The sequence below is a fragment of the Poecilia reticulata genome, chromosome 12 (genome assembly GCF_904066995.2).
Source record: "Poecilia reticulata chromosome 12, P_reticulata-male-v2, whole genome shotgun sequence".
Classification (NCBI taxonomy): Eukaryota; Metazoa; Chordata; class Actinopteri; order Cyprinodontiformes; family Poeciliidae; genus Poecilia; species Poecilia reticulata.
In genome coordinates, this window is record NC_088841.1 from 17,947,191 (window position 1) to 17,971,548 (window position 24,358).

Consider the following 24,358-nt stretch of genomic DNA (forward strand, 5'->3'; position numbering starts at 1 on the left):
AAATTATTTTGTCTTTCAGATGCAGAAAATTTAATACAACAATTGTCAGATTAAAAGGACTTTCTAAAAATAACAACCTTTAAGCGGGTATTAAACATACTGTTCCTTAACAAGCTCACATTTCTCACCTATTTTTTTATGGGCCCAGTGTAATGTTCTAATATTATAATGTCACATTTTTATAAGTTCTTAGTACAGAATGATGATTAACAGGAAAAAAAAAGTATTTTCAAACATCCATCTGTGTGCATTGAATCTAAATAATTCATTACACACAGTATTGTCAACTTTATAGACTGTGTATGTATAATACACAGTCTATAAAGTTGGACTAAATAGAATTTTCAATAATATTCTAATTTACTGAATGTGTGTGTGTGTGTGGGGGTGTGTGTGCGTGTGTGTGTGTGTGTGTGTGTGCAGCTTGATGTTAACTAGGTGCCAAACCGAACTGGTTATGATAGCAGATTAAAAATACTGTAGTTGTTGAGTTTTAGAGTTCATCCCGTCTATTTTCGGCACATCTCTGAGCATGTGTCTCCACTTTGCTGTCAAGTTTGAGTATTTCTTTCTGACACGTGGACAGTTAGACATGCAAACGCACTGCCTGTTCTCAGTAAATCCATCAACGTAAACTGAGGTCACACTGTGAAATTACATCGAGTAAAAACTGTCCTTCACTCTGTGTCCTACTGCTGTCTCATTGTCTCGGTTTCAGACTAAGATTGGCTGAAGAGGGAAGATAAAACTGCCATATCTTAATCTGTGGGTGGCACAAGCTTTCAAAGAAGGCAATTAGGATTATAATTTATAGTTCCCTTGCTCTTTTTCTCCATTCTCCTCTTTCCTTTTGTCTTGTCTGCCACTCATCCGTCCCCTCCAGCCCATAAATTAATTCGTTTGTGTGTGTATGTCGTTGTTTGTGTATCCCCACAGAGCAGCGCGAGCATTTGGAGAGTACCTGTCCCACACGCACCCTGAAAACCGAAACGGATCAGGTCAGCGTCTCTGTCGTCCCGCCATTTGTCCATCCCTCTGTCCTCTGCTGTGTTTTCCTTTGAGGTTTTAATCCCTCCTCCACCTGCTTCACCTCATCCTCTATTGAAATGCCAGGCTGTGCTCACTAGTGTGTCACTACAACCGCTGACAACCACAGGGATGATGATGATGATGATAATGATGATGATGTTGCTGTATCTGCTGTGCCATCCTAAGCTTTTTCTTCCTCTACTTCCTCCTCCTCAGCTTAAGTGGTTTTACAATTAGCTTATACTGATATTTCTGTGTTTGTCTCCTTCTTTCACATTGTAGCTCATCTTCTGTGTGAAACCTTGGTGGGTCCTGATCCAGAGTCGTCAAGAGACGCGATTGGACTCAACAACAACAACACTCACCTCCCTCCCTGTTCCTCTGCTAAAGGCTGTACGAACAAACCAGATCCTATCCTGGCAAAGGAAAAGCTGGGCCTAATCCAGCCTGCTCTCCCATCCATCACAGTTTCTACCAAACCGACTTGTCTCTCGCTTGAACATAGCTTCGCAGCAGAGGAGGACCAGAAGACGTCATTCGAGTGCACCCGTGTGTACACCATCTCCTCCCAGCACGGCATGCTGATGAGCAGTGGCCGGGGCAGCAAAGAGAGCCTAGAACTGGACATCCTGAAGGAGAAGTCCGGGAGCGGTGGGGTGGGGTCTAGAGGTGGCCCAATCCAGCCCTCCACCTCCCCGTCCTCTGCCTCCTCATCTCCAACCCAGTACATCCGCTCGAGCAGCAGCCGAGGCATCAGCAGTTGTAGCCACACTCACCACCACCACCACACCCCCGTCTCTGGAATAAACGCCTCCTGTAGCAGCGGCGGCATCAGCGGGGCAAGCAGTCAACCACAGCAGCAGCAAGCGGGTGCAGGATCCCACTCCCATCACACGACCCACCACCACGCCCATCATCATCATCACCTATCCCAGCCCCCGCTGCAGACCTCGGTCAGCGCGCACAACATCCGCAGCCTCGGTGAAGGCGCGAAAGGAGAAGCGGAGTGCAGCGGGCTTGCTTGCGACTCGTGCAGCGGCACGCCTTCACGTAGCCAGGGGTCGCTGGACCTGGAAAGTACATCCAGAGAGGCAGGCAAGCAGCACCGACGCCTAGAGCGGATGTGGAGTGTGGACCGGGTGACTGGGCTGGAGAGAGGTGAGAGGGTGGATGACACAGAGGAAGCGAGAGGCGCTGAGATTCAAAAAGGGAAGGGGTTGGCGTGTGACCCAGTTTCTCTGGGCTCACTAATATTGGACCAGAGAAGAAATAACATTTGAGCATTTCACTTTCTTTAAAAAAAAAAAATACAGTAAGAGCTTTTTTGCTGCTTCTAGGGGTGTAACAAGATCTTGTGAGATTTCTCTTGCAAAGCAGTTTGCCTGATAAAGTAAGCAAAAGCTGTATTTATTAGGTCCTGTTGTGAAAGTGCATAACAACTCGGATCTATGATTCTGGCTTTTATTTTGACGTAGAAAAAGCAGTAGCATGGAAAACGTGTCCATCACTTTAACATTTTAGGTAGTTATTTGAAAAGAAAAACCACCGAGAGACAAACACTTTGTAAAACACTGTGATTTTGACTTCTTATTTGGGTTGAATAGCATATTTAACAACAGTTGCAAACCCAACATCATGTATTGTTTTGTCTCGTGAGAAGAATGTACCGTTACACCCCTAGTTGTTTTACTTTCTGATGTTGACAGACAAACAGACACACAATCACACACTCTTCAAATGCATTTTTTCTCCGGTCTGCTGGGGACTGAAGGGTTGGTGTTAGATGTGAAGTGGTGGTCTGCATTTCCTGATTCTTCGTCTAACCGTTTCTCCTCTGCTGTCTCTTCCCCTTGTTTCTCCCTCTCTCCATTTGTGGAGTGGTGCACTGTGAGGTGCTGGTGCTGGTTTTGTGCTTTTCTTCTACATTCATTGCGATACTTGCCCCTCGTACAGTACACAAATTGTTTTCTTTCGCCTGCTAACTTTGGAACTCCAATTTTTCTCTCAAATTGCAGAGGACACCAACTGGTTCCCCAAGGAAAACATGTTCACCTTCCAAACAGCCACAACAACAATACAAGCGTAAGTTTCTCACATCCTAGTCATGTAAACTTAAACTTAGGAAAGTCCAGGACATATCTAGTGTTTTGGCACTTAAAGTAAACAGACAAAATAAAGATTATTATTATCATCATTTATGAAATTAGACTTGTTTCAAATTTCCCAAGCTTCAAAAAAATTGTCAGTGACCTGCAGAAAACTTCTTCCAAACCTATTATATGTTGAGTGATTTTATTGTTGGTTTATAGTAATAATACTGCAGCAGTGCGTTTTTTAAAGCAGAAATATGGAGCAAATACAAACAGTTCACATTTAAGTAAAAAAATAAATAAAAAATCTACTTTCCAGCATTGCAGTTGATAAATCATAGCTTTAACTTTATTATTGTCCACTTATGTGCCCACACAATAAAACTGAACTACTGCAAATATCAATAGCGGTTGGATTAGATAAGAAATTTGTTCTTCAGGAGCTGGAGCAAACACAGTGAGGCTTAATGTAAACTAGTTAAATTACTGAGAAAACTAAGAAGTTCTGCAGGTTAATCTGAAAGTACTGAAACCTATAGCGTAGCAATTTTGTCGTTACATCTAGAAAAGTTATATAAATTTTCCCTCCCTTCCTTCCTCCGGTCCTTCTTTTCTGCGTCCAGACTGCAAATTAATCACGTACGCTTGAAGGCATTCCTTTAGAGTCAGAGGAGGAAGTAAATGTAAAATATTCACTTGTAAATATAGGAAACAATTCAAGCAATACAAGAAAAAGTCCAGATAAGCTAAGATAGAAGAACTGCACCACAAATACGTCTGCTAGCATGAGTTTCAGGTGGTGCACCAACGACAGGAGTCACTTAAAAATGAAATTGTTATTCAGGTGATCTGTTTATGTCAGAATAGGCTAACATTTTTATTTCTTTTTCAAATGCATTTTTTGGACTTTCCCCTCTGAGTCTTTGGGTCTTGGCTTAGTTGTTCATGATTAAAGTTTAAAATCCTTCACGGTTCATCTACTTTACAAAACTGCACCATTTCAATGCTCATAAAAGATGAATTATCAAGTGGAGTTATTAGCAAATGATTTATTCATGGTGACCAAACACTGACATGTTTCACTCTTTTGTGTTCCTCTGTTTTTGCTTTCGGATGCATTTTTGGAAACAGGATATCGTAAGTATTACTCCCTCTCTGCTTTTCCATATTTTCAAACTTAACCTTAACTCCTGCTGCTTAACACTGATGTGCACAATTAACATTCATTCATATATTATATCACAGAAAACTAGTTTGTGTCCAGGAAAAATTACTATTGTGTGTACCAATAGAGTACTATACCAGTTTGTATCTTCCGACTTGCAAACCATACATAAAATCTTTCTCAAAGCTCTGCCCTATTGATTGTCAGCTGATGGATGTCATCTGTGAGAACCGCTACAAAAAAGTCAAACAGCAGAAAGTTACAGGATTTCATGCAACAAGAGTCAGTCCAGAATAATCCACTGAAGCTGAGTTGACGTGCCAGGCTGAAGTCTGGAAAATGACTCTGCTGGATGACCGAAGCTCTGCAAACTGTTCACAAGCACACAGGGATGGATAATTTTACTTGAGCTGTTTAAAATCTTTGTGCCAGTCATGACCAAGTGCAGTAATCCCACTTTGCACCCATCCTAATTATTACCGAGTGTGAGCTAGCTGAGTTAAACTGAATTTGAAAACCTGGAAATTGACTTGGAAAGATTTAGTAAGGAGAAATAGTTCCAATGTGTGCTTGTAAACAATTCAGTTATAGTTTAGTAGAAAGTTAGCTACCAGTTTCAATAAGCTAAATATTTCAATAAAGCTGAAGCCAGATAAACAGGACGAAGCATTAAAATGCAATAGTACCTTCATATAAGCTGCAGTAAAGGCCAGCATTACTACTCCAGCACAACTGCGCAGGAAGTTAGAAAAGCCAGTCATAAGAGATTACTTGTTTTGTCTATGACAACCATTTAGGCAGATTGCTGCTGTCACAAATGTGTCCAACTAAGATAAAACTTTTGCCTCCCCTTCATCAGACAGCACAACTTATCTCACTAACCCAACTAACATTTGCTGCTATCAAACTTCAAAATGTTCTATGTGTTGTGTTGGTCCGCCACACAAAAACCTATTAATTTTACACAGAATTTTGGGCAATTGTGAGATGAAAACACAATATTGTTGGAATAGAAATGAACAAAACGAGCCTTGTAGTCTATTTATTCTGTGATGCCATACTGCTTAGGCTTTGCTTGACTGTGAAACAGTTTTGAAATCTAGACCTATGAAAGTGATTATTTTTGCTTTTTTTCAACTATGACTCTTGCTTTAAAAGTTATGGAGTATGTCATGGAGAAAAAACTTATGATTTTTGAATTTTATTTCTACGTTTAAACCCAAACATTTAGTATTCTCAAAGCAACCAACTTGTTATTCGAATAAGAAATTAAAACAAGAAATGTTTAAGTTCAAGCCTTTTGATATAGATTCTTTCCACTTGTTATAGTAAAACTGATCAAGATTTTCCCTTTTATGTTAGTTTCCAAAATCTCTGTGAGAGAATCACATTTTGCACCACAAAAAAAATACAATTGGCTGCAAGAACATGAACTGTGGTGTACCATCATTTTATTCCTTTTATTTATTATTTTTCTCCAACTGCAAAAAGAGCAAAGTAGTTGGGATTCATATGATGGGGACTGCTGGTATCAGTGTTCAGAAATAAGCTCTCAGGGGAACAATGTACAGGTATCTGAGGGCTGTTGTGTGAAAGTAATTGTGGACAAATATGGCTGTGCATTTTGATGTGAGAGGAGCTCGTTTAATAATGCATAATGCTAGTTTAAAGTAGAAATTTTGAGTTTATTCTAATATTAAGTAGTTTAAGCTTTATAAAACTTTATTGCATACATACTGACACATACATTTGTATCCAGCCTCATGTAATCAGCTGCAAGCCAGTTCAGTTTCTAGATTGTCTACATCTAGAAACTGAACATTTTGTCAAGTTATTTTTTAGAAATAGCCTCTGTGAAAATAGATTTTAAATTTTTTTTTTGGCTTGCTCTAGTTTTACAGTTACATTTAGGTCTGGGTCAGAACAAAAATGCTAGACCTGCAAACAAATTGAGTCCAATGTGACTTTTCAGTGAGATTTGTTAAACCCTGTTGAGATCTGTGAGTTCTTCTCACTTTTTATTCTGAGAATTTTAAAGATTTCTGCAAAGCAACTGTTTCCTTTTACTAAATACATCAGCCGTTATCTTTAGTAGGACTGGAATAATTTATCATCCAGTTTGGTCTCTTGTTGGAGCAAGTTTTGTACGGCTTCACAGGATCGCTGACAACTATTAATGCTGATCAAGGCACACTTTGAAAGCGATGATTTTCACACCGAGTTTGCACTCAGTGTCCAGCATTAGCACAGACAATAAACAGTCCGAGTGTCACAACATGGGGTTTCAAGAAAAACTTTTCTGCTTTCGGATTGCTTGCAAAGAGGTTTAAATCTTCAACCAGATTGGGTTATTATCCTTTTCATTTTTAACATGTCAAACTAACACGTCACAATAGGTCATGAAATCAGCTTCTCTAATTACTGTTGGCTCATATCCCCTCCCGGCTTGATTATGATAGATAGAAATTTTGTTTTGAACTGGTTTAAGTGATCCCCTCCGTCTTCTGTTGTCAAAGCTATCTGTTGCCATACCTACAACAGAGTCTCATTCATAGCCAAATAAACCCTGCAGCTAAAAGCCATGGCATCAGCCTCCCTGCACGGCCCTACCCCTCCCTATGCCAGCAGTCTCCCTCTCTTATCCCTTTAATGCTGTGCCACGTCCTGGCAGGGCTTTCCGGGGATTTGTGCAAAGAAAAAGACGAGAGAGGGAGCAGGATACGGCAGAAGTCATCCTGAGGTATGAAGCGTCCCCTGACTGGGGATGCTATGCAAAGGGGAAGAGTTTTTTTTCTTAGAATCTAACCTCGGAATTAGGGTCAAAATCTGCGACATCAAGGTGCGAAGATAAACTGCATAAATATACAATCTCTGGATTTTCGTCTTGCAAATATTTCCAGTTTAAGTTCTATTAAAAATTCATTAGACAAGAAATGAACATTTTAAAGCCTTTGGAAAAATGGAGGGAGGTTCTGTTGCACTTGGAAGGGCACTTGCTTCACCAGCAAGTTCAGAAAGCATCCCACTCAGACCCAGATGCTCTGTCACAAAAGGCCAGATGGTGAATGTGACACCAGGCAGTACATCTCGGTTCCTTTGACATCTCGGTGTCATCCATCTGCAGTGACAGAGTCATTAACGCTGCGAATAACTGTATTTAATCAAAATCAGCAATCACAGCTTAAAACATGTCTGGGAAAATTGCAAATGTTAGTGCGCAACTTTTAGAAGGACCTGTTGGATGGTATTCACTATATGTTCTTGAAAACAAAAAGTGGAAACAGAGTTTCTCAATGTTTGAAGGAGGAATTTATGAGGCTACCTTAGATCTACCTGTTTGTATATAATGCTGCATAATGTTAGACAGTCATATGATTAGGATATCACTGATAAATATTACAATGATGATAAATCCACATTTGCTTACAATTGCCTTTTTTATCTTTAGCCCTGTAATATATTTTAGATGTGAGCATAATTGTAGAGAGAGTCCATCTTACAGGCTGAGAAGTGTGAATTATTGACACATTGAAACACATTAATCAACATTTACTTTGCTAAAATTGAACCAGTCATTATCTCGCGTCACATTAGCTGGACTGGGATCGCCACATGCTCTCCATGACCAACATGAGCTGTTTGAAAGTGTCCAAATTGAAGCAAATCTAGAATTCCTCTAGAGTGTAGGCAATCATTACTATCTTCTTAGAAGTTGCCAAACAAAGTTTTGTTTGGTGTTTATACCACAGACACATTCACATTAGGCTTTTTCCCCATCAGATTTCGTGATAACTGAGCCATGCACGTGTTCATGGGAATAAATACAAAACCACTGCTAATGAGAAGTAGATGTGACTGGTGATCAGCAAAAGAAAAACGACTAAAAATGCGGTCAAGCTTTTTGTTAGAGAGCGATGATTTGAATCCTTTCGTAAAGTAAGGTAAAGTATTTCTAAGTTAACCAAACATACCTAAGATGTTCATGTCGAAAACAGACATTTTTGCTACATTTAACTAACCTGGGCACTTTTAAGATGAAAACAAAAAACACTTTGTTGTCAGGCAGCAAAAAATTGGCTAACAAGAAGCCAAAAGCTAACTGCCTGTTTGGGACAGATAGTCACACTTATTAGTCTACACAGCAGACAGACATGCTGCTGTTAAGCCAGCCCTGCAGGTATGATCTCACCTCTTCCTTTTAAAGTACGGATGAAAATATTACACCTTATTTTATTTTTATTTAATTTTGCATAGTAAATAATTATGTATTTTTGTGCAATGGAATCACAAAACTCATCTCAGAAAAATCTTATTAGCTTGCATTCAATACGAGATTTTATACTCATTATATTTAAAATCTGCTCGTCTCTCCAAACATTTAATGCATCCATTCAATGGATGCATTAAATAAATTAAGAATGTTTTGACTATTCCACAAAGCAGGCAGTTTAAATGTATCTGTATCCTTTTAGTCCACTTGTTATGAACGTTTGCGTCAGGTTGAATTTCCAGACCACCGAAGGGAAACCAACGACAAAATAAAAAAATAAAAAACTGAATAAAAATGTCTGCTCCCCTTTAACGCCACCCCCCCTCCACGTTTATGTGCTTCCCCACCATCAGATAAACACACTTCCCACTCTCACACAGCCACATGCCGAGGCCTTTAATAATGAGTGTTGGCTGGTTGCTTGGTGCACCGATTCTGTGTGTAGAGGCGACATGGGAGGAGCTCAGAAAGATGAAAGCATGTTTATCTGGAGCTTTTGCATAGAACATTATGTCAAAAATCTGGCAGTAAGTGATCAGGCAAAAACCTAATGAATTGATTTTAAAGTTACTAATAGCCACATTAACTGGTAAATAATTATACAAAATAACAGTTTTATCAAAAAAAAAATACATCTGCTGTCATTTGAGAAGCAAAACCTTGAATGTTGATAAGTGTGTTATGTACATTTGTTATTTAAAGAGATAATGTTATAACTGATATTAAATAAAAATACATGGGGCTTGTTTTTTAAGATCAAAATGACTCTTTCCTCAAACAAACAGCCATGAAGGTTTTTATCCATCAAGTTAAATACAAGTTAATCTCCAACACTAAAACATCCTGCAATTCCTTCCCATTTGTTACAGTTAACATTGGACAAGAGTAAAAAAGAAGTTAGCAATGGAAAACCTTTTATTTTATGATCCAAGAACTTCAGCTTTTATATTTCTCCAAATTCACTTTTCTGACTGCATTTGTTTTGCTTATCTCAGTTGATGTTTTGTGAGGAAATATTAAAAAAGCAAGACCTGTCGATTCAGTTTCCGGCTTTGCGAAATGTGAAAATCATATCTTGATCATAAAACTAAAAAGAGAATTGAATTTCATAAGCCCAAACGTTGGTAGCCTCAACGTGATTAAATAATGTAAAAAACCTAGCAACCCTTAATGTCATACAATGCAAATTTCAATTTTTCAGAAGAACTGTAACCCAATGAAAGCCATTTCCAATAATTCACTGTGATTTTTGCCCCACTGTTGAATAAAATGTACATATATAATTACTATGAATATTATGCCACCATCGTAGATCAGCCTAGTGCATTTATTTATTTATTTATTTCTACCTCTTGTGAAAATGTAAAGCTGAAAACTGAGCTGCAGCAGAATGTGCAATCATCACAAGAATACAAAAACACAGCGATCATTTGAAATGTTACAAGCAAAGATCAATCAAAATACCCGCTGTGCTTCTCTGAAAGTACAGTCCTTCCTGCCCAGCAATCACCAGCTGCTGCATAAAGTAATAACAAGGTTCAAGGTTGTTTTAGTCCATTATTTGTTGGTTATCACAGCATTTAAAAAACCGTGTAATACAAATGTCGCATGACCACCGTATACAAGTTTATCATTGCAAAGAAATATACATTTATATCTAAAACAAGATTTTAATATTCTTTAGAAGGTTTTATCAACCTTATTCCTGATCCATCATAAGAATTCTGTTGATCATTTTCACATTTGTAGATGAAAGTAAATAAATAAATAAAACTTAGATTTTATGTGGTACACAGGATATTATCATAGCAATCCTGTCAAAGTTTAGCATTTGGGGGATAAAAATGGTCTCCGACTTCACTTGTACAAAAGACAGCACAGGTAAAAAAATCTAATTTATTAGTTTTTTATCTCCTGAATCATGTGCTTTGAATCACTGAGAGCACATTAGATGTGTATTTTTTTAATTATTTTTATTGTAGGTTCAAAATGTCTGGGCTGCGAGATATTCAATAAATATGTAATTTCAATATACAGACTGAATATTACAATAGAAAATATCATTTTTACTACATTTTCCTGAATCTTACTCTGTTTTTATTTGTACAAATTTCTCTGAGCTCTAGCATCTCAGTCACTTAAAATATGCATCAAGCGACGTTATCAAGGACAGTTCAAACCGGCCACTCATGAGTTGCATGTAAAACATGATATTGGTTGCCACATATTGCAACCATGGAACTGCAGGAACTGATGTTATCATCACGACTTCAATTTGAAATACTGGGCAGCTCTACCGCAGAAATTCTCAATTTGGGTGTTGCACCATTTTTAGGGATAGAGTACGTTGCATGCAAAGCATCATAGAGAAAATAAATATGACATTTATATCTGAAGCTCTTTCTGTTTGTGTTTTTTTAAAGAGGGTTATCCTCTACCAAACACACAGCAGCATCTCCCTTTTGCCTTCAGATGTTTCCACAAGAGTAGATGTTACTGACAAAATTATTTATACCGCCCATTTTAATTGACACAGTAATAAGAGAGAATGCTGCACCCACTGTGTGCCTGTGAACCCTATTTTCTGCTCACACTGACAACAAAATGTACGCTCTTTGTTTACCTAATAGTCCCTTTTCAACCTTTAGCAAAGTCTCGACTGTAAACTCTTTTCTTTTCGCTCTGCCCGTCTCTCCCACTCGCCCACCCCTTCCTGTATCTCCTCTTCATATCGTGGTCCTCCGATGTCCCTCCTCCGCTACGATTTGGCTACCCACAGGAACTTCCGGAAGCATCTTCGGATGGTGGGAAGCAGGAGGATTAAAGCGCAGAGTGAGTCAGATATGTGTGTATGTAAGCAGTTGATATGTTTGTTTCATATTGACTGTGATGATATTCACCCTACATGATCATTTTCTTTTCTTTTCCGCTAACTGTTACTTTGCATGCGTATACCAACAAGCGTTGCTCGTTTGCCCTACACTTCCAAGGTTTTATATTAGTCAGTGTATCTTAGATGAGGCAAGTCAATGCATGGTTGGACCCGTTTGCATGTACTGTGTGTTCTTTGAATGTCTGGTTGCAAAATGCTAAGTAAATGTCAAACAAAATAATTTCTAACAAGACACCGGTGAGTTAAGCTTGTTTTTTTTAGTTTTTTTTTACAGGTCTTAATTTCTTAACAAATACCAATAATTGATTCTATAGGCCAAGTTTTTCAATTCCAATATATTTTTGTTGAGCTAATAAATAGACAGAAAAATTGTTTTTGATGACATGTATCTGTTTCTGGAATGCTGAGGCTTTGCTTTCATGCAGCGAAATATATCCAATGTGTCCAATTGCAGGTACAAACCTGCTTGTCCTTTGGCAAGAAAATCAGCAGCTTTATACTTTATACTCTTCTAAATTATGCAACTTTGTCAAAAAAAAGAGCTAAATGCTTTGATATTTTACCAAACATGTTTCCTGTTATTTAGTTCTATATTCAGAAGTGTTCAAATCATTTCTGTCGCTCTTTCTAGCCACTGCATTTTAGTGGAAATGGGATTTTTAAATCATTTAAATCGCCCCTCAGTCAAAACGGCAACAAAGTAAAAGTAGAAAAACATTCAGCACTGAAAGCAGGATGGCAAAGCTGTTTGTTTTTTCCTCACCTTGTCTGGGTGTCTCATTCCATCATTTTGGATTTAAAATGTTGAGCCTATGCGGGAACAAAATGCGACATTTGTTTTCAAAACCTGTTCAACATACTTTTATTCCTCTTTAGCGTCGTGACATTTGCGCACTAATTATTGATCGTTACGCTATAAAAACCTTTCATTTGTGCTGCCTGTAAGCTGAGCAGAGGGTAGGGAGCATTATGTAGCCTGCAGATCATTAGGTGCTGCATTCGCTTACACTGGGACATCTGACATTTAGACTAAATGTAAACACTAGACGAGTGGCGGAGGGGTTTACATTCCACTGCGTAATTAAATGTCTTAATTATTTTAAAGTGTTGTTTTTAATGTAGCAAATGAATCAAAACTAACACATTAAGGTCCCAGTTGTATTTATAATCAGTCCTCAGAAGGTCAGGACTAAAGAATGTGAAGCAGATGGATGAAAAAAAAGCAGTATCAGTTTTGTTTTGTTTTTTCATAAGCTCAAGGTTTTCTGCGTAAACTGAAAATAGTTGGAACATTTAGCTTTCCTGTTAATTACTGATCTCATGAACATGACACACCGTATGAATTCGGTGCGGTTCATCTGACAAACCTTTGGCTCCTAGACTCAAAAGGAATATTCCTGCTTTCATCAGTTCATAAAATGTGGATCAATTTGTCTTTAGACCCATGGTTATGTTCTAGGAGAAATTGTGGTGTTTTCAAAAATGAGGTTTTTTCAGTGTTTCTTGTTGATAGTTTAGCTTTACCTAGGCTTTTTTTTTTTTTTTTTGCTTCAGCGCTCGCAGGGAACAGTAGACTTTCACTGACCATCCCAAAGTTGGTCACTGAAGACTTTTCTGTTTGGCTTTTGTTTGATCTAGTTTTCTTCTGTTTCTTTATCCACTTAATATCTACGTTGCAGCTTTTTAGAACACTTTATCAGAGGAGCTTCTTTAGTCATCTTTTAGATCAAAGTACGCCATTCTTCTGAACTGTCTGGAACAACCCATTTTACTCATATTTATTGAGAGAAATACACTATGACCAGCAAAGATCCCACCAGAATGATCTCATTGACTGAGCTCCACACTGTTACTATTTGGAAGCCATTCGGCCACAGAATCGATTCCACAGACGCGGCAGCATCGAGCCTTGATTGTTGGAATGTTTGTTTTCTATTACTGTACTGCGCCTCGAAGTGAATTATTTGCTAGATTGGAGTTGTTAGACTTCTGATAATATGAACACAGCTCCATGTCAAAGTGGGCGTTTCAGAGGGTGATTGTGATTGCACACAATTTGTGAATTCTTGTTCCGTTTTTGTTATTCAACACTTTATTTGCATTGGATGCAGTGAAATTTGCATTTTGTAGAGTCTGGCCACAGTTTCAAAGCAAATTACAGCCTAAAATGTAAGATTTATGAAAGGTGGAATGACATTTATTTTTTTCACAGACTCATGGTTAAATGGCACAACACGTAAGGAGTAACAATTAAAACAAGCCAGCATAGGGAAATAACAAGCATAATTTATTCTATATAAACAATAAACTCTCATTTGCATACACATAGAATCTGTAAATAGCTATGTTAACTCGTCCTGTCTCTATAAAGGCATAAAATGCGAACTGATGAACATGTGGTAAATGGTAAACATGCAAGCAACAACAAGCAACAGAATGACTCATTTGTTTGTTGGTTTTGTGTGTAAGCAGTGTTTGTGGAGAAGAGTTTGTTGCTCTGTGCGCTTTCTGTATCTGTGCTCTGGTAGCTGCAGCAGTCTTTGCACTCTTGTTTGTTTTTGGTGGTGTGTGCTTTGAGGAAAAAGCCATTCTCAGGGCTTCCTGTTGTGTGCATGAGAGTGGGCGTGTGTGTGTGTGTGACTCTCTCTCCTCACCTACACTAGCATTCGCTGAGCGTAGATCGAAGAGTTTCAGCTGTTCCTGGAATGACCCCACCCCAGTCCAGACTGACTCCCCTCATGAGGCTAAAGACAGTGAGTTAACACGGACGGACACATCCACACGCAAAGACACGCCAAGTTAGGCTTGAGATGCTAACAGAAATAAAGCAACATAGGGATTGACGAAATGGTGCCACAAGGAAAAATAACTGGTAATTAAATCCTATTTAGAAACACAGATTTTAAGGTAATATTTTTGCACTTCCAAATACACACAAAAGTATTATTTAATGTAATCTGTAATAAATATCTTGCTGAATACAAATTTGATAATGCTGCAACTAGATACCACATTCTACATATTTGAGCTTTAATATTTTTCATTTGAAGAAGTGTTCATGCTTCTTGAATCTCTTTAAATTTTGCCACTTAAAAAACTCAAACTTTGATGTGTTTCTCCAGTATTTTATGTAACTTATGTAAAGTCCAGTTGAAGAAACAAGAAACCAGTTTTTAACTAAAACAAACACACAAAAGACAATCCAAACAGTGTAGTGTCTATGTACTTTACTCTTTGTATAAATCCAGCTTTTCTGTGAAGGTCTCAGAGTTTTGTAAGACAACATTAGTGGACTAACAGTGGAAAAGACCACGAAACACATCAGACATCAGAAACACATCAGAGAGAAAGTTAAGGAGACGTTTAAAGCAGATTTAGTCCAAGTTTCAACCAGGAGACCTGTTGTAACTCTGGACGAGATTCCCATAAGAATCTGCTATTATTATTCTCTACCAATTTTGTACTCTAAAATCTTGTTTTTATGGAAGATTTGACTGAAAACATTAAAAACCCAGAGAGGACTCACTATTTAACAACACAGTCTGTTCTATAGATCCTCCTTATAACGAAGTAGCTTTTGGCATCACAACTCACATCCTGACTAAGACCAACTAACACGGCGGAAAAAAGAAAAAAAAAACAGAGTCACACATGAATGACACAGTCACACGTACAAACTGACTGTTTCTGCTGTTGATTGTGACTCTGTCCATCTGTCTCTCTCTGATTGTGGGTCTGTCTTCAACTTTGTGATGCTCTCTCGTTCTGTGAGTATGTCCCCCACAATGAAGTGTGTCCAAGTCCGAGTTTCAGCTGGTAGAAATGTTGTTGTAAGGACTTGTGTGTCTTTGGTGAATTTGCGGGGCTGTGGAAGTGCGAGTCAGCTCAGACCGTCTGCATGCTGTATGTCTGCACTAATGTTCGGGTTTGTGCTTTGATTTTTTTTTTTTTTTCCCCCACCTTCATCAGTGTTTCATTATAATATATAATCCAAAGAAATGAATTGGTGAAAATATAATGTGGTGGTTAGTGTTTCTTGAACCTCTGCTGTGTCTTTGTTGGCCTTAACTCTGATCCTATTTTGTCATCTATGTCCCTCCATTCATGCTATTTTTACTCATCCACTGCAATTTTGACATAAAATATGATTTAATGTAGCATAATTACTTGTTTCACAATAAGGCATATTGTTCGAAATGACAAGAAAAGCACTCCAAAATGAAATACTGAAAACCTAAAACTAAAACCCAAAGAAAATAAGAGTGACAATCACAGCTGATGGCAACAAAGATTGTAGAAGAACAACTGAAAACCAAAGAAAATAAAATATTATAGAAACCTTGAATTAATAAATGAAATGATAGAAAACCAGTTTGATGATTAGAAAGTTGGGACAAGGAGTAAATCGAGATTAAACTGCTTTTGAACGTAGATTGCATAAATTTAGACAAACTGAATACAATCAGAAAGACAGAAACTCAAAGAAAGGTCAAAACCAAAATCAATAAAAACAAGAAACGTACAAAAAAAAAACAGCCTTTAGTCGAGCTGCAGTGATTAGGATGTTCCTGTCAGATATGAATATTTGATTGTCTTGAAGATCTGCAGATTAAAATTTTGTTCCTGAAGTCGACAACTAATAGGGAAAGTAAAATGTGCTGCAGAATGTTTGACAAAAAATAATAGTTATAACCTCAGCAGAAAATGAAGGGACTACAGGAGTATGTCCAGTGGTGATGATATAGCCATTATCTTTAATTAATTTTTATATAAAAAGGCATCAGAGAGAAAGATTTTAGCTGATGTGTTTATTGACTGAAAACAGTTGGAGTACTTTCTATGGATGTATTTAATAAATTGGGGCAGTCATGTCTGGCATACAACTTGTTTATATAATTGGCATTGTTTACAGAAAACTCAGTGAGATTTATAAGTTATTCAGTGAGATTTATTTGCAGGTACAGTGCGCATAAACTGTGACTCTACTGAAACAAACTATTGGCGTTAAAGTATAACTTAACAAAAGTATGAATATGATGAAGACTTTCCGGTGCATAAGTACAACTGTTGTGATGGAGAACTATTTTAAATCCAAAACAAAATAAAATGTTAGTTGTTTGAAATGGAGAACAGAAATTTAAGATATTAAAAACTTAGAATTATTTAGAATCCTATGCTCAAAGAAAAAAAATAAAAATAAAAAAATCATAACGTTTGATATCAATATTTTGTTTAATAATTCAAATGCTACTGGGGCCTCCTTGCGGGGGGACCAAAGCCTCGTCTTGGTTTGTTTATGCCCTGGGCCGGCTCTGGTGCCACAGGATATCTGAGCTGTTCTCTCCAAATATGACAGTATGACAACATCAAAGCTCTCAAAACACAAATGTGAGCTGAACTCTGAAATAACTAATAATTTGTGCTGCATGCTCCAGTGCAACACAGATTCCTGCTGTTAAAATGTCAAACTGCTCCCCAGCGAGTAAAAGGTAAACCAGTCAATGTGGAAACAGACCGACGTCAAAAATCCAAGACACGTCTCTGAATCCCAGCATCCGTTCGAAACCATTTTCTCCCAGCAGAGGCATTGAACTTTACACCTGTTCAGCATGAAACAGGTGCACTATCACAGCTGACAACACTGCTGCGGCTTTCAATTTGTGAAATATAGGCCCATTAACTCTCTATTTTATTCTGTACTCCACAGTTTGAAAAGGTCCTAAGAGAGCGACCCGTTTAAGGAGACTTTCATCACACCACTCCCGCACTTACTTTCAAAGAAAACGTCTCTCAAGATCATTGAATGGACATAAATTACTCTCAGAAGCCGTCATGCAGTGAAGTGAAATAACCTTTTATTAAAAAAAAACAAAAAAAATGTTCCAGCCTGGGTGAATTCACAAGTAAACCTGACACTTTATGATATCTGAGAAAAGGTTTTATGTTTCACAGTATCAGTCAAAAGTGGCTTAATACAACAGAATATTAATTATTGCAGTTATTTTAGCTACGCATTGATACATGCAGTCGTGGTTAATATTAATGCATCAACTAAAGTATAAGCACAGAATTTGAGTGTAAGGTATGAAATATTTAGCTTCTTTAACTAACATACCACTCAAAGCTTTACCAGAATAAGAGCACCATCATTTTTTCTAGCATCTGAAAATATTCCCAGACACATTTTTCTCCCATTGTAAGAATGAGATGTGTTAAAGCTGTCTATCATCCAGCTAACTGGCAGTGTGCAGCAAAGAAAATATTACCCCCTAAACAGCGTGAGAAAAGCCTCAGGTAGTTTGTCTGGCGTTTGATTTCTAGGATTTTAAAACCAAAATACTTGGAACTTGTAAACGTTTGTATAAATTGATACCACTAATTGGCTCGTGGTGCGTTTCACTTATTTTTTCTTGGCCTGGCTCCAATTCTCCATCATAACATTCATTTACAGCATCTAGAAAATATTTTATAAACTTTCATGCATGACTGAGTTATTCTTTATGTTCTACAAGTAGCATAAACATGACTCTTAAATACAGGCAGTTAAATTATCAGCATTATCAGTTCAGAAGCATTTTCCTGGTTGGTAGTAGCCAAACTCATTGTTTGGTTCCCTTCCTCTTGTTTTCTCTCATTTATGTCATCATTACGAGGTTCATCCTCCCATCCTTTCTCTCTGATCTGGTCTCTACTCCCTAACTATCTCTCTGCCACATCGCTGGCCTCCCACTGCTCTTCCAGCATCTCCACATGCGTCATGTTACCTCAGGTCTTGATGCTCTGCCCTGTGCCTTGCTGTCTTCCAGGTGGAGACCTGCAGGCCTCCACTAACGCCCTGGAGGACGGAGCTCTTGATGATGCTCTAGACTGGGAGGAGGAGAAAGAGATGGAGAGGCTGGCCTGTGAAGGAGACGACTTTGTTCCTCCCAAAATTATGGTATTACTACAGCATTCGGCTGATTTTGTCTGGAAGAAGAGAGAGCAAAGTCTCTTTAACATAATAATGGAACTGAATTGAGATGATGATGAACTCATGAGTAAAGGATAAAGAACTAAATGTAGAAAGCGATGTATTTCTTATGCAAAAAATATTTCAAAAGTTAGCCCTAAGGAGAGCATCGATCTTTATTTTTAAGTCTTAAAAAACCTCCAAAAAAATACCAACCAATACCAATACCAGTTTTCGCTTCTTTAAAAGGTCTGTACATTGCCCATGTCTTCTTAAAACTGCATTTTTAATGAGCCAATAGTTATTTGGTTAAAACTGGCTAATGTAGAAGCTGCCAGAGTGTTTTTTTCTATTCATGACAACTAGGATAAATGAAGCCTTTGAATTGTGAATGTCATTTAAATAACTTGACTAATCAGTCCTCTGTGTCCTCTCTGCTCCATCTTCAGCTGATCTCCTCCAAGGTTCCAAAAGCAGAATACATTCCCACCATAATCCGCAGGGATGATCCATCCATCATCCCCATCCTCTATGTGAGTCCAACACATCGAACGAAGACTGATATGTTTTGTACCCTGAAGAACACAAAGGACATTCAGCGTACAGCCTGCAATCATTTACATTTTTTATTCGCATTAATTCAGGTATTCAGTGCTAAATTGTGTTTCTTTTCACAGGATCATGAACATGCAAGTTTTGATGACATTTTGGGTGAGTTACTTGCCTACTGTTTGCTTAATATACAACAACAAAAAAAGTGAAAAGTCACAGTAAGCTGTCAGCAGTTGTGTAAATAATTGTTTAAAAATTGTGCTAAGTTAACTTTAAAACAACCAAAATTACTTTAAATGTAATTAGTGTTTCAGCCAAAATACCAATGCAACTGCAAAACTGTATTTTTATGCAAAACTTGGAATTTGCAGTGTTTTCCTATACAGTAAGTGTAAAACATATACACATCCATGTAATAATGTCAGGTTGCGTGATGTCAAAAAATTAGACCATCATAGATCCTTTTACAGAAATTTTCCATCTATAGTATGACATACAGTTTATATATATTTGTGACTGTCAGACGAAGTAATGCAAAATGATAACCTAGTCTCATAAACGTCCTTATTCATTAAATACAACTTTGTGCAACCACTTAATGATTTATTTTAAGAATTTGGTCTTGCCACGCACATCTGTCTAATAGTTTTTTACTTGACGTTTGGCCTTTTTAATTCTTTCACTAAAGCCAAATTTATTAGTGAGGAGAAGGATAGGAAAAAAAATCAAAAAACCTTTTATACGTAATCCTAGCACAAAAAGTAGGGAACTTAGGTTTAGTTAATTATTTCTTTGTTGTATCTGCGCTTCTGGGCAAGTCTGTGTAATTTATTTAATTTTAATTTTCAAGGAAAATGAATTTGCAGCTTGAGCTGTGGTGTTTCGTGGCCCCAACAAACATGTTCTGTACACACAGTTTTAATACAAATGAGGCATAATTTTATGAGCAGGCTTTACACTTTTATAGAATTTATTTTAAAGCTGAAGCTCAATATGAATTTTATTTTTTGTGACCTCTCCGAGTGTAAATATATAGGACAAGCAGCCTTTAGGTTTTATTCTCAGCTGAGCAGCAGAACAGTCCCTACTGATTCCTGTTGCAGAGCGAGAATCAAAAGTCAAGCAAATGGCTTGAGGAGAAACCCGACATGCAATTAAATCTCCAAATTATAGCTTAGATTTGGCTCATAATGCGTGTTTAAATCCTGTTAATCCTTCCAATTGACTTACTTACTGTTATTTAAAATTACCGTCTGCATTTGTAAAGTATTGTTCATAACAAAAGCATTTAAAGCAAAAGTTCCCCTGAGATTTCAGCATCTCTGCATGAAATAAAGCTCACACAGAGCATTTTCAAAGATCGCTTCAAATCTGTATTTAAATGTTCAATTACAGAATTACATCTGGATCTCATCCATGGATCAAGGGCTTCTAAATATCACGCTGATATTACACATGTCTCGAAGTGTGGTCTGTTCATTATTTCATTAGTTCTTTGATCACTTATCCCACTTTATTTCTGGCTAACAGAGGAAATAGACAAGAAGCTCACAGCGTACAGGAGAGGAAGTAAATTCTGGAGGATGCTTATCTTCTGTCAGGTGAGAAGGAAGATTTCATATTTTAGTTTTATTGTAACCCCTTGATCTATGATTTTTTTTCTCCTTTTTTAAATGTGGGTTAATATTTATTCTTCAGGGAGGCCCTGGTCATCTGTATCTACTGAAGAACAAGGTGGCAACCTTTGCTAAAGTGGAAAAAGAAGAAGATATGAGCCAGTAAGAGGCTTTTTTTTTTTTTGTCCTGTCACAATTTGCATTTATTTTAATGTCCTTGAGGATTCAGACATGTGAAGAAACATGACTGGGAGTGTTGGTAGTTTTCATCTAAAAAAAAAATAAAAAATAAAAAAAAAACATATATATATATATAAATATGTTTTATTTCTCAGCTGTTGAACTTAAAGGTTTATCAAAGCTTTGATACTATCTTGAGAAAAATATCAATAACAATTCACAGAATATTTATTTAATGTGATTGCAGATCACATAGCTTCACATAGCTTATTTGGTCTCAATTATGCTGTTGTTATTATTTGACAGGAGAACTGGTTCAATTAGTTCTTCTGTTTTTATTGCCCTGGAAATGTTTTCACGAAAATCTCATACAGATTTTATTTTCTGTGTTTTTTTTGTTTTGTTTTGTTTTTTTTGTTTGTTTTTTTCAGATTTTGGAGAAGATTGAGTCGCTTTATGAGTAAAATCAACCCCGAGCCAAATGTGATCCACATAATGGGATGCTACGTTCTGGGAAACCCCAACGGAGAAAAGGTATTCTGACACCTTAGATAATACACTATTTAAAAAAAAACTGAAGTTTGTTTAACGAAACTAATTCCTTAAAATTTATTTATTTATTTTTTTTAAGTATTGGTTCCACTGACAGATTATTTCACTTATAACATCTTAAGTTAGTTGTGTCTTATTTCCAGTGCCCTAAGGTATTTGCACTAAAAATCAGACCAAAAATACTTGGAAAGATGTTATTTTTGCAGCATAAAATGTATACCTGGCACTTGATCGTTAATATTTCTTAAGTGTATTCGTTAATAAAATCCCTACATGAGAAGCAAGCTTCACCAAAGGCTAAAAGGCTCCCTTTAAACCATTGAGCTCCGTCTTTCTCCACTCATAACCGTTTTCTCATATTCCTAAGTGATTATGCTGAGTGTATTTGAGTAGCACATACACATACCAAGTGATGCTACACCTCTCTGTACCTGATCTGAACAGCTATTAAGACACACAGCAACACACAAACATGCCAAAATAAAGGATAAACAAAGCCCGTGCAGACACAAGCTGGCAAGCACATAAGCAGCAACAGACCATCACCAGCGGTGTTTGTCTGACCCATCTGTCTGTTCCCGTCATGTCTGCCAAACAATGCTTTGTTATATAAAGTGCTTCTCTCTGGGGTTGATGGACAGTCTGCAGAACAGACTACACATCAGGGATTTCTGCACCTAGACAGACAAACACAGCTGCAAGCTTTTTGTTTTTTAGGACCGTATGAAGCGAAAGTGAAAAACAAAAACAAAACAGGTGCAAGGTTGCTCCTTTTTTTTATATATATAGGGACTTAAGTTCATGATTTTGGTTGGAATACCTGTAAACATGCACAGCACTTTCCTTAAACGCCTCAAAAAGACATTTTATATTTTATATTTACATTTTCTCCAGAGGATATTAATTTACTTTTTAGGATTAAAAAAAAAAAATCACAACGTGTATTATACTGCGCAGGTTTGAAAATGATATAGAATTTAACATCATGACTTCCCGTTGCACCTGTGTGACATAAATTTCATCATTTGTACCAGTTTACAAGAGATTCTCCGAGTTCCTTTGAAATCAGGCACATTCGCAGCCAGGATTTTCTGAGTTAAGAGACTGAGTGTGTGTGTGTGTGTGTGCCAACAGCAGACTCACAGAGAGAAAACTCCTGGCAAAATGTTATGCTTGAGACATCACAATCACAGACTAACCTGAATAGATGCAGTGTGATGAGATATGTTGTCATTCACATTTGTAACATTAATCGTTCTGTATCTACAGGGACAAAAAGGTATTGAGAAATTATGGTGTTCCAAACATGTCATAAATGTTTGTGAGTACTGTATGTGCTCACTTAACATATGAGTTAGCATCTGTGTTTGATCAATATTACCTTGATTTTATGTGGTGATGCTATTGGCTCGTGTTGTTTTGATTTTAGCTACAATAGAATTGTTTAGACTAAAGCTTATTTATGTATTACAGTGGCCCAGTCAAAGTCCAGACCGAAATCTAAATAGGAATCTGTTGCTACTCGCAACACTTGAAAATCGCTCTTGATAGACTTCATCCAATCTAACTGAGGTTAAACTATCTTCGAAGGAGAGTTGGGCAAAAATGCCAGTTACTGTGTTGGTAAAGTTGGTAGAGAAAACGGGAGGTAAAAAAAAATAGTTTTACCTTAAAATGACATTCTATTTTGAGTTGATCTATAATATAAAATGCCAGTAAAACCTCTTTACATTTTTTTGTCATTTTTCTTACTGAGAAGTTGGCCACAGTGGTTTCGCTCCACTACTGTACTTTCGTATAAGCAGCGCTCCCTAGTGTTCATAGTGTGTAGTGTGGTGTTCTCCGCTAACAGGATGTGTGGTGTTGTGATTTCTATTTCCTGTAGAAAAAAACAGATAGAAAAATAAATCACATGCCAGCATTAGCGTTGCAGTACAGCTAGCTTTTGCTGGACATTTGAAAAGTACAAACACAACCAAAAGAGACATTGCTTCAAACGCTGGGTGGTTATCTCCCATTCATTATTTTTGCCGCATTATATTTTCAGGTCCTTAGCTATCTGAGTTTAGGAATTTACAGTGTCACATTTAAAGAGAGTGGCAAGACTTAAAAAAAAATCTCAAGTAGTGATTTGTTCTTGTTGTAAACAGAAGTATAGGAACAATTTGTCACCTACAGTTTCTCCACAGAAAAATTGTTTCTCCATGTATTCATATATTGTAATACCTTTTATAACAGAGTTGTCCTTAAAAGAGGTGGTAATATGAAAGCCAGGAGTAAAGACCAACAGCCTTGCATATTTTGTCTTTTTTGTCACCTGCACAGAAACAGTTTTGTCTGTGAGACAGTAACAAGCTGAATTTATGGGTTTTGCTTGGTGTGTGCCGCTGAACAAGCCGGCTCCCTTGTTACAAGAGGAGCTGGATTAATTGCCGCTCGCTTTCTTATCTGTGCCCAACAGCTGTTCCAGAAACTGAAGAATCTGATGAGGCCATATTCTGTTGAGTTTGAATCACCGCTGGAGCTGTCTGCACAAGGTAGGCCCAGGAACACACCCTAACACTTTAACACGGCTACTCTAACACATACACACACATTTGCGTAGTACATCCAACACTTACGGTATGATTCACACACAGGCCATCTGTCCAGCACTGACAGATAAGGAGGAGGATTTACAAAACAGATGTTCTCCTTTTATTTACAGTGTTTTCATTTCAAATCAAATCAAATCTTAATGAATAACGGTTCCCTCTTCACTCTGCATGCTTGTTTTTTCTTTTAGAAAGTTTCTATTTTCTTTAGATGTGTTGCAGGAAAGGTCCATGTTCTATTAAAATTATACTTTTCATTCATCAACCGTGATGATACCTTGAACAGGAATAATTTAAAAAAAGTTAAATAAACATTTTGGCAAAAGTATTATTTAATTTTAATCTCAAGCCAGCCCATGAAGACCTTACTTGAATAGAGTTACCAATCTCGAGGAAAAACGAAACTTTAAAAAGTTGTTTTTACTCATGTTTGGAATCCTAAATGTCATTCATTTAGGATTCCATTTT

The 24,358-nt window shown here is 37.3% G+C and overlaps 1 protein-coding gene across 1 annotated transcript in view; it reads left to right on the forward strand.

Moving 5' to 3' along the window:
* The window catches only part of nsmfa (NMDA receptor synaptonuclear signaling and neuronal migration factor a), a 40,659-nt gene that overhangs the window by 12,432 nt on the left and 3,869 nt on the right, over nt 1-24,358 (forward strand). The window contains exons 2-15 of the mRNA XM_008423961.3: nt 937-998; nt 1,312-2,187; nt 3,045-3,111; nt 4,251-4,256; nt 6,956-7,024; nt 11,334-11,386; nt 14,111-14,200; nt 18,254-18,384; nt 18,846-18,929; nt 19,074-19,107; nt 20,479-20,549; nt 20,647-20,726; nt 21,176-21,278; nt 23,758-23,833. Coding sequence (XP_008422183.1) covers nt 937-998; nt 1,312-2,187; nt 3,045-3,111; nt 4,251-4,256; nt 6,956-7,024; nt 11,334-11,386; nt 14,111-14,200; nt 18,254-18,384; nt 18,846-18,929; nt 19,074-19,107; nt 20,479-20,549; nt 20,647-20,726; nt 21,176-21,278; nt 23,758-23,833 — 1,802 coding nt within the window. The remainder of the gene's footprint in view (nt 1-936; nt 999-1,311; nt 2,188-3,044; nt 3,112-4,250; nt 4,257-6,955; nt 7,025-11,333; nt 11,387-14,110; nt 14,201-18,253; nt 18,385-18,845; nt 18,930-19,073; nt 19,108-20,478; nt 20,550-20,646; nt 20,727-21,175; nt 21,279-23,757; nt 23,834-24,358) is intronic.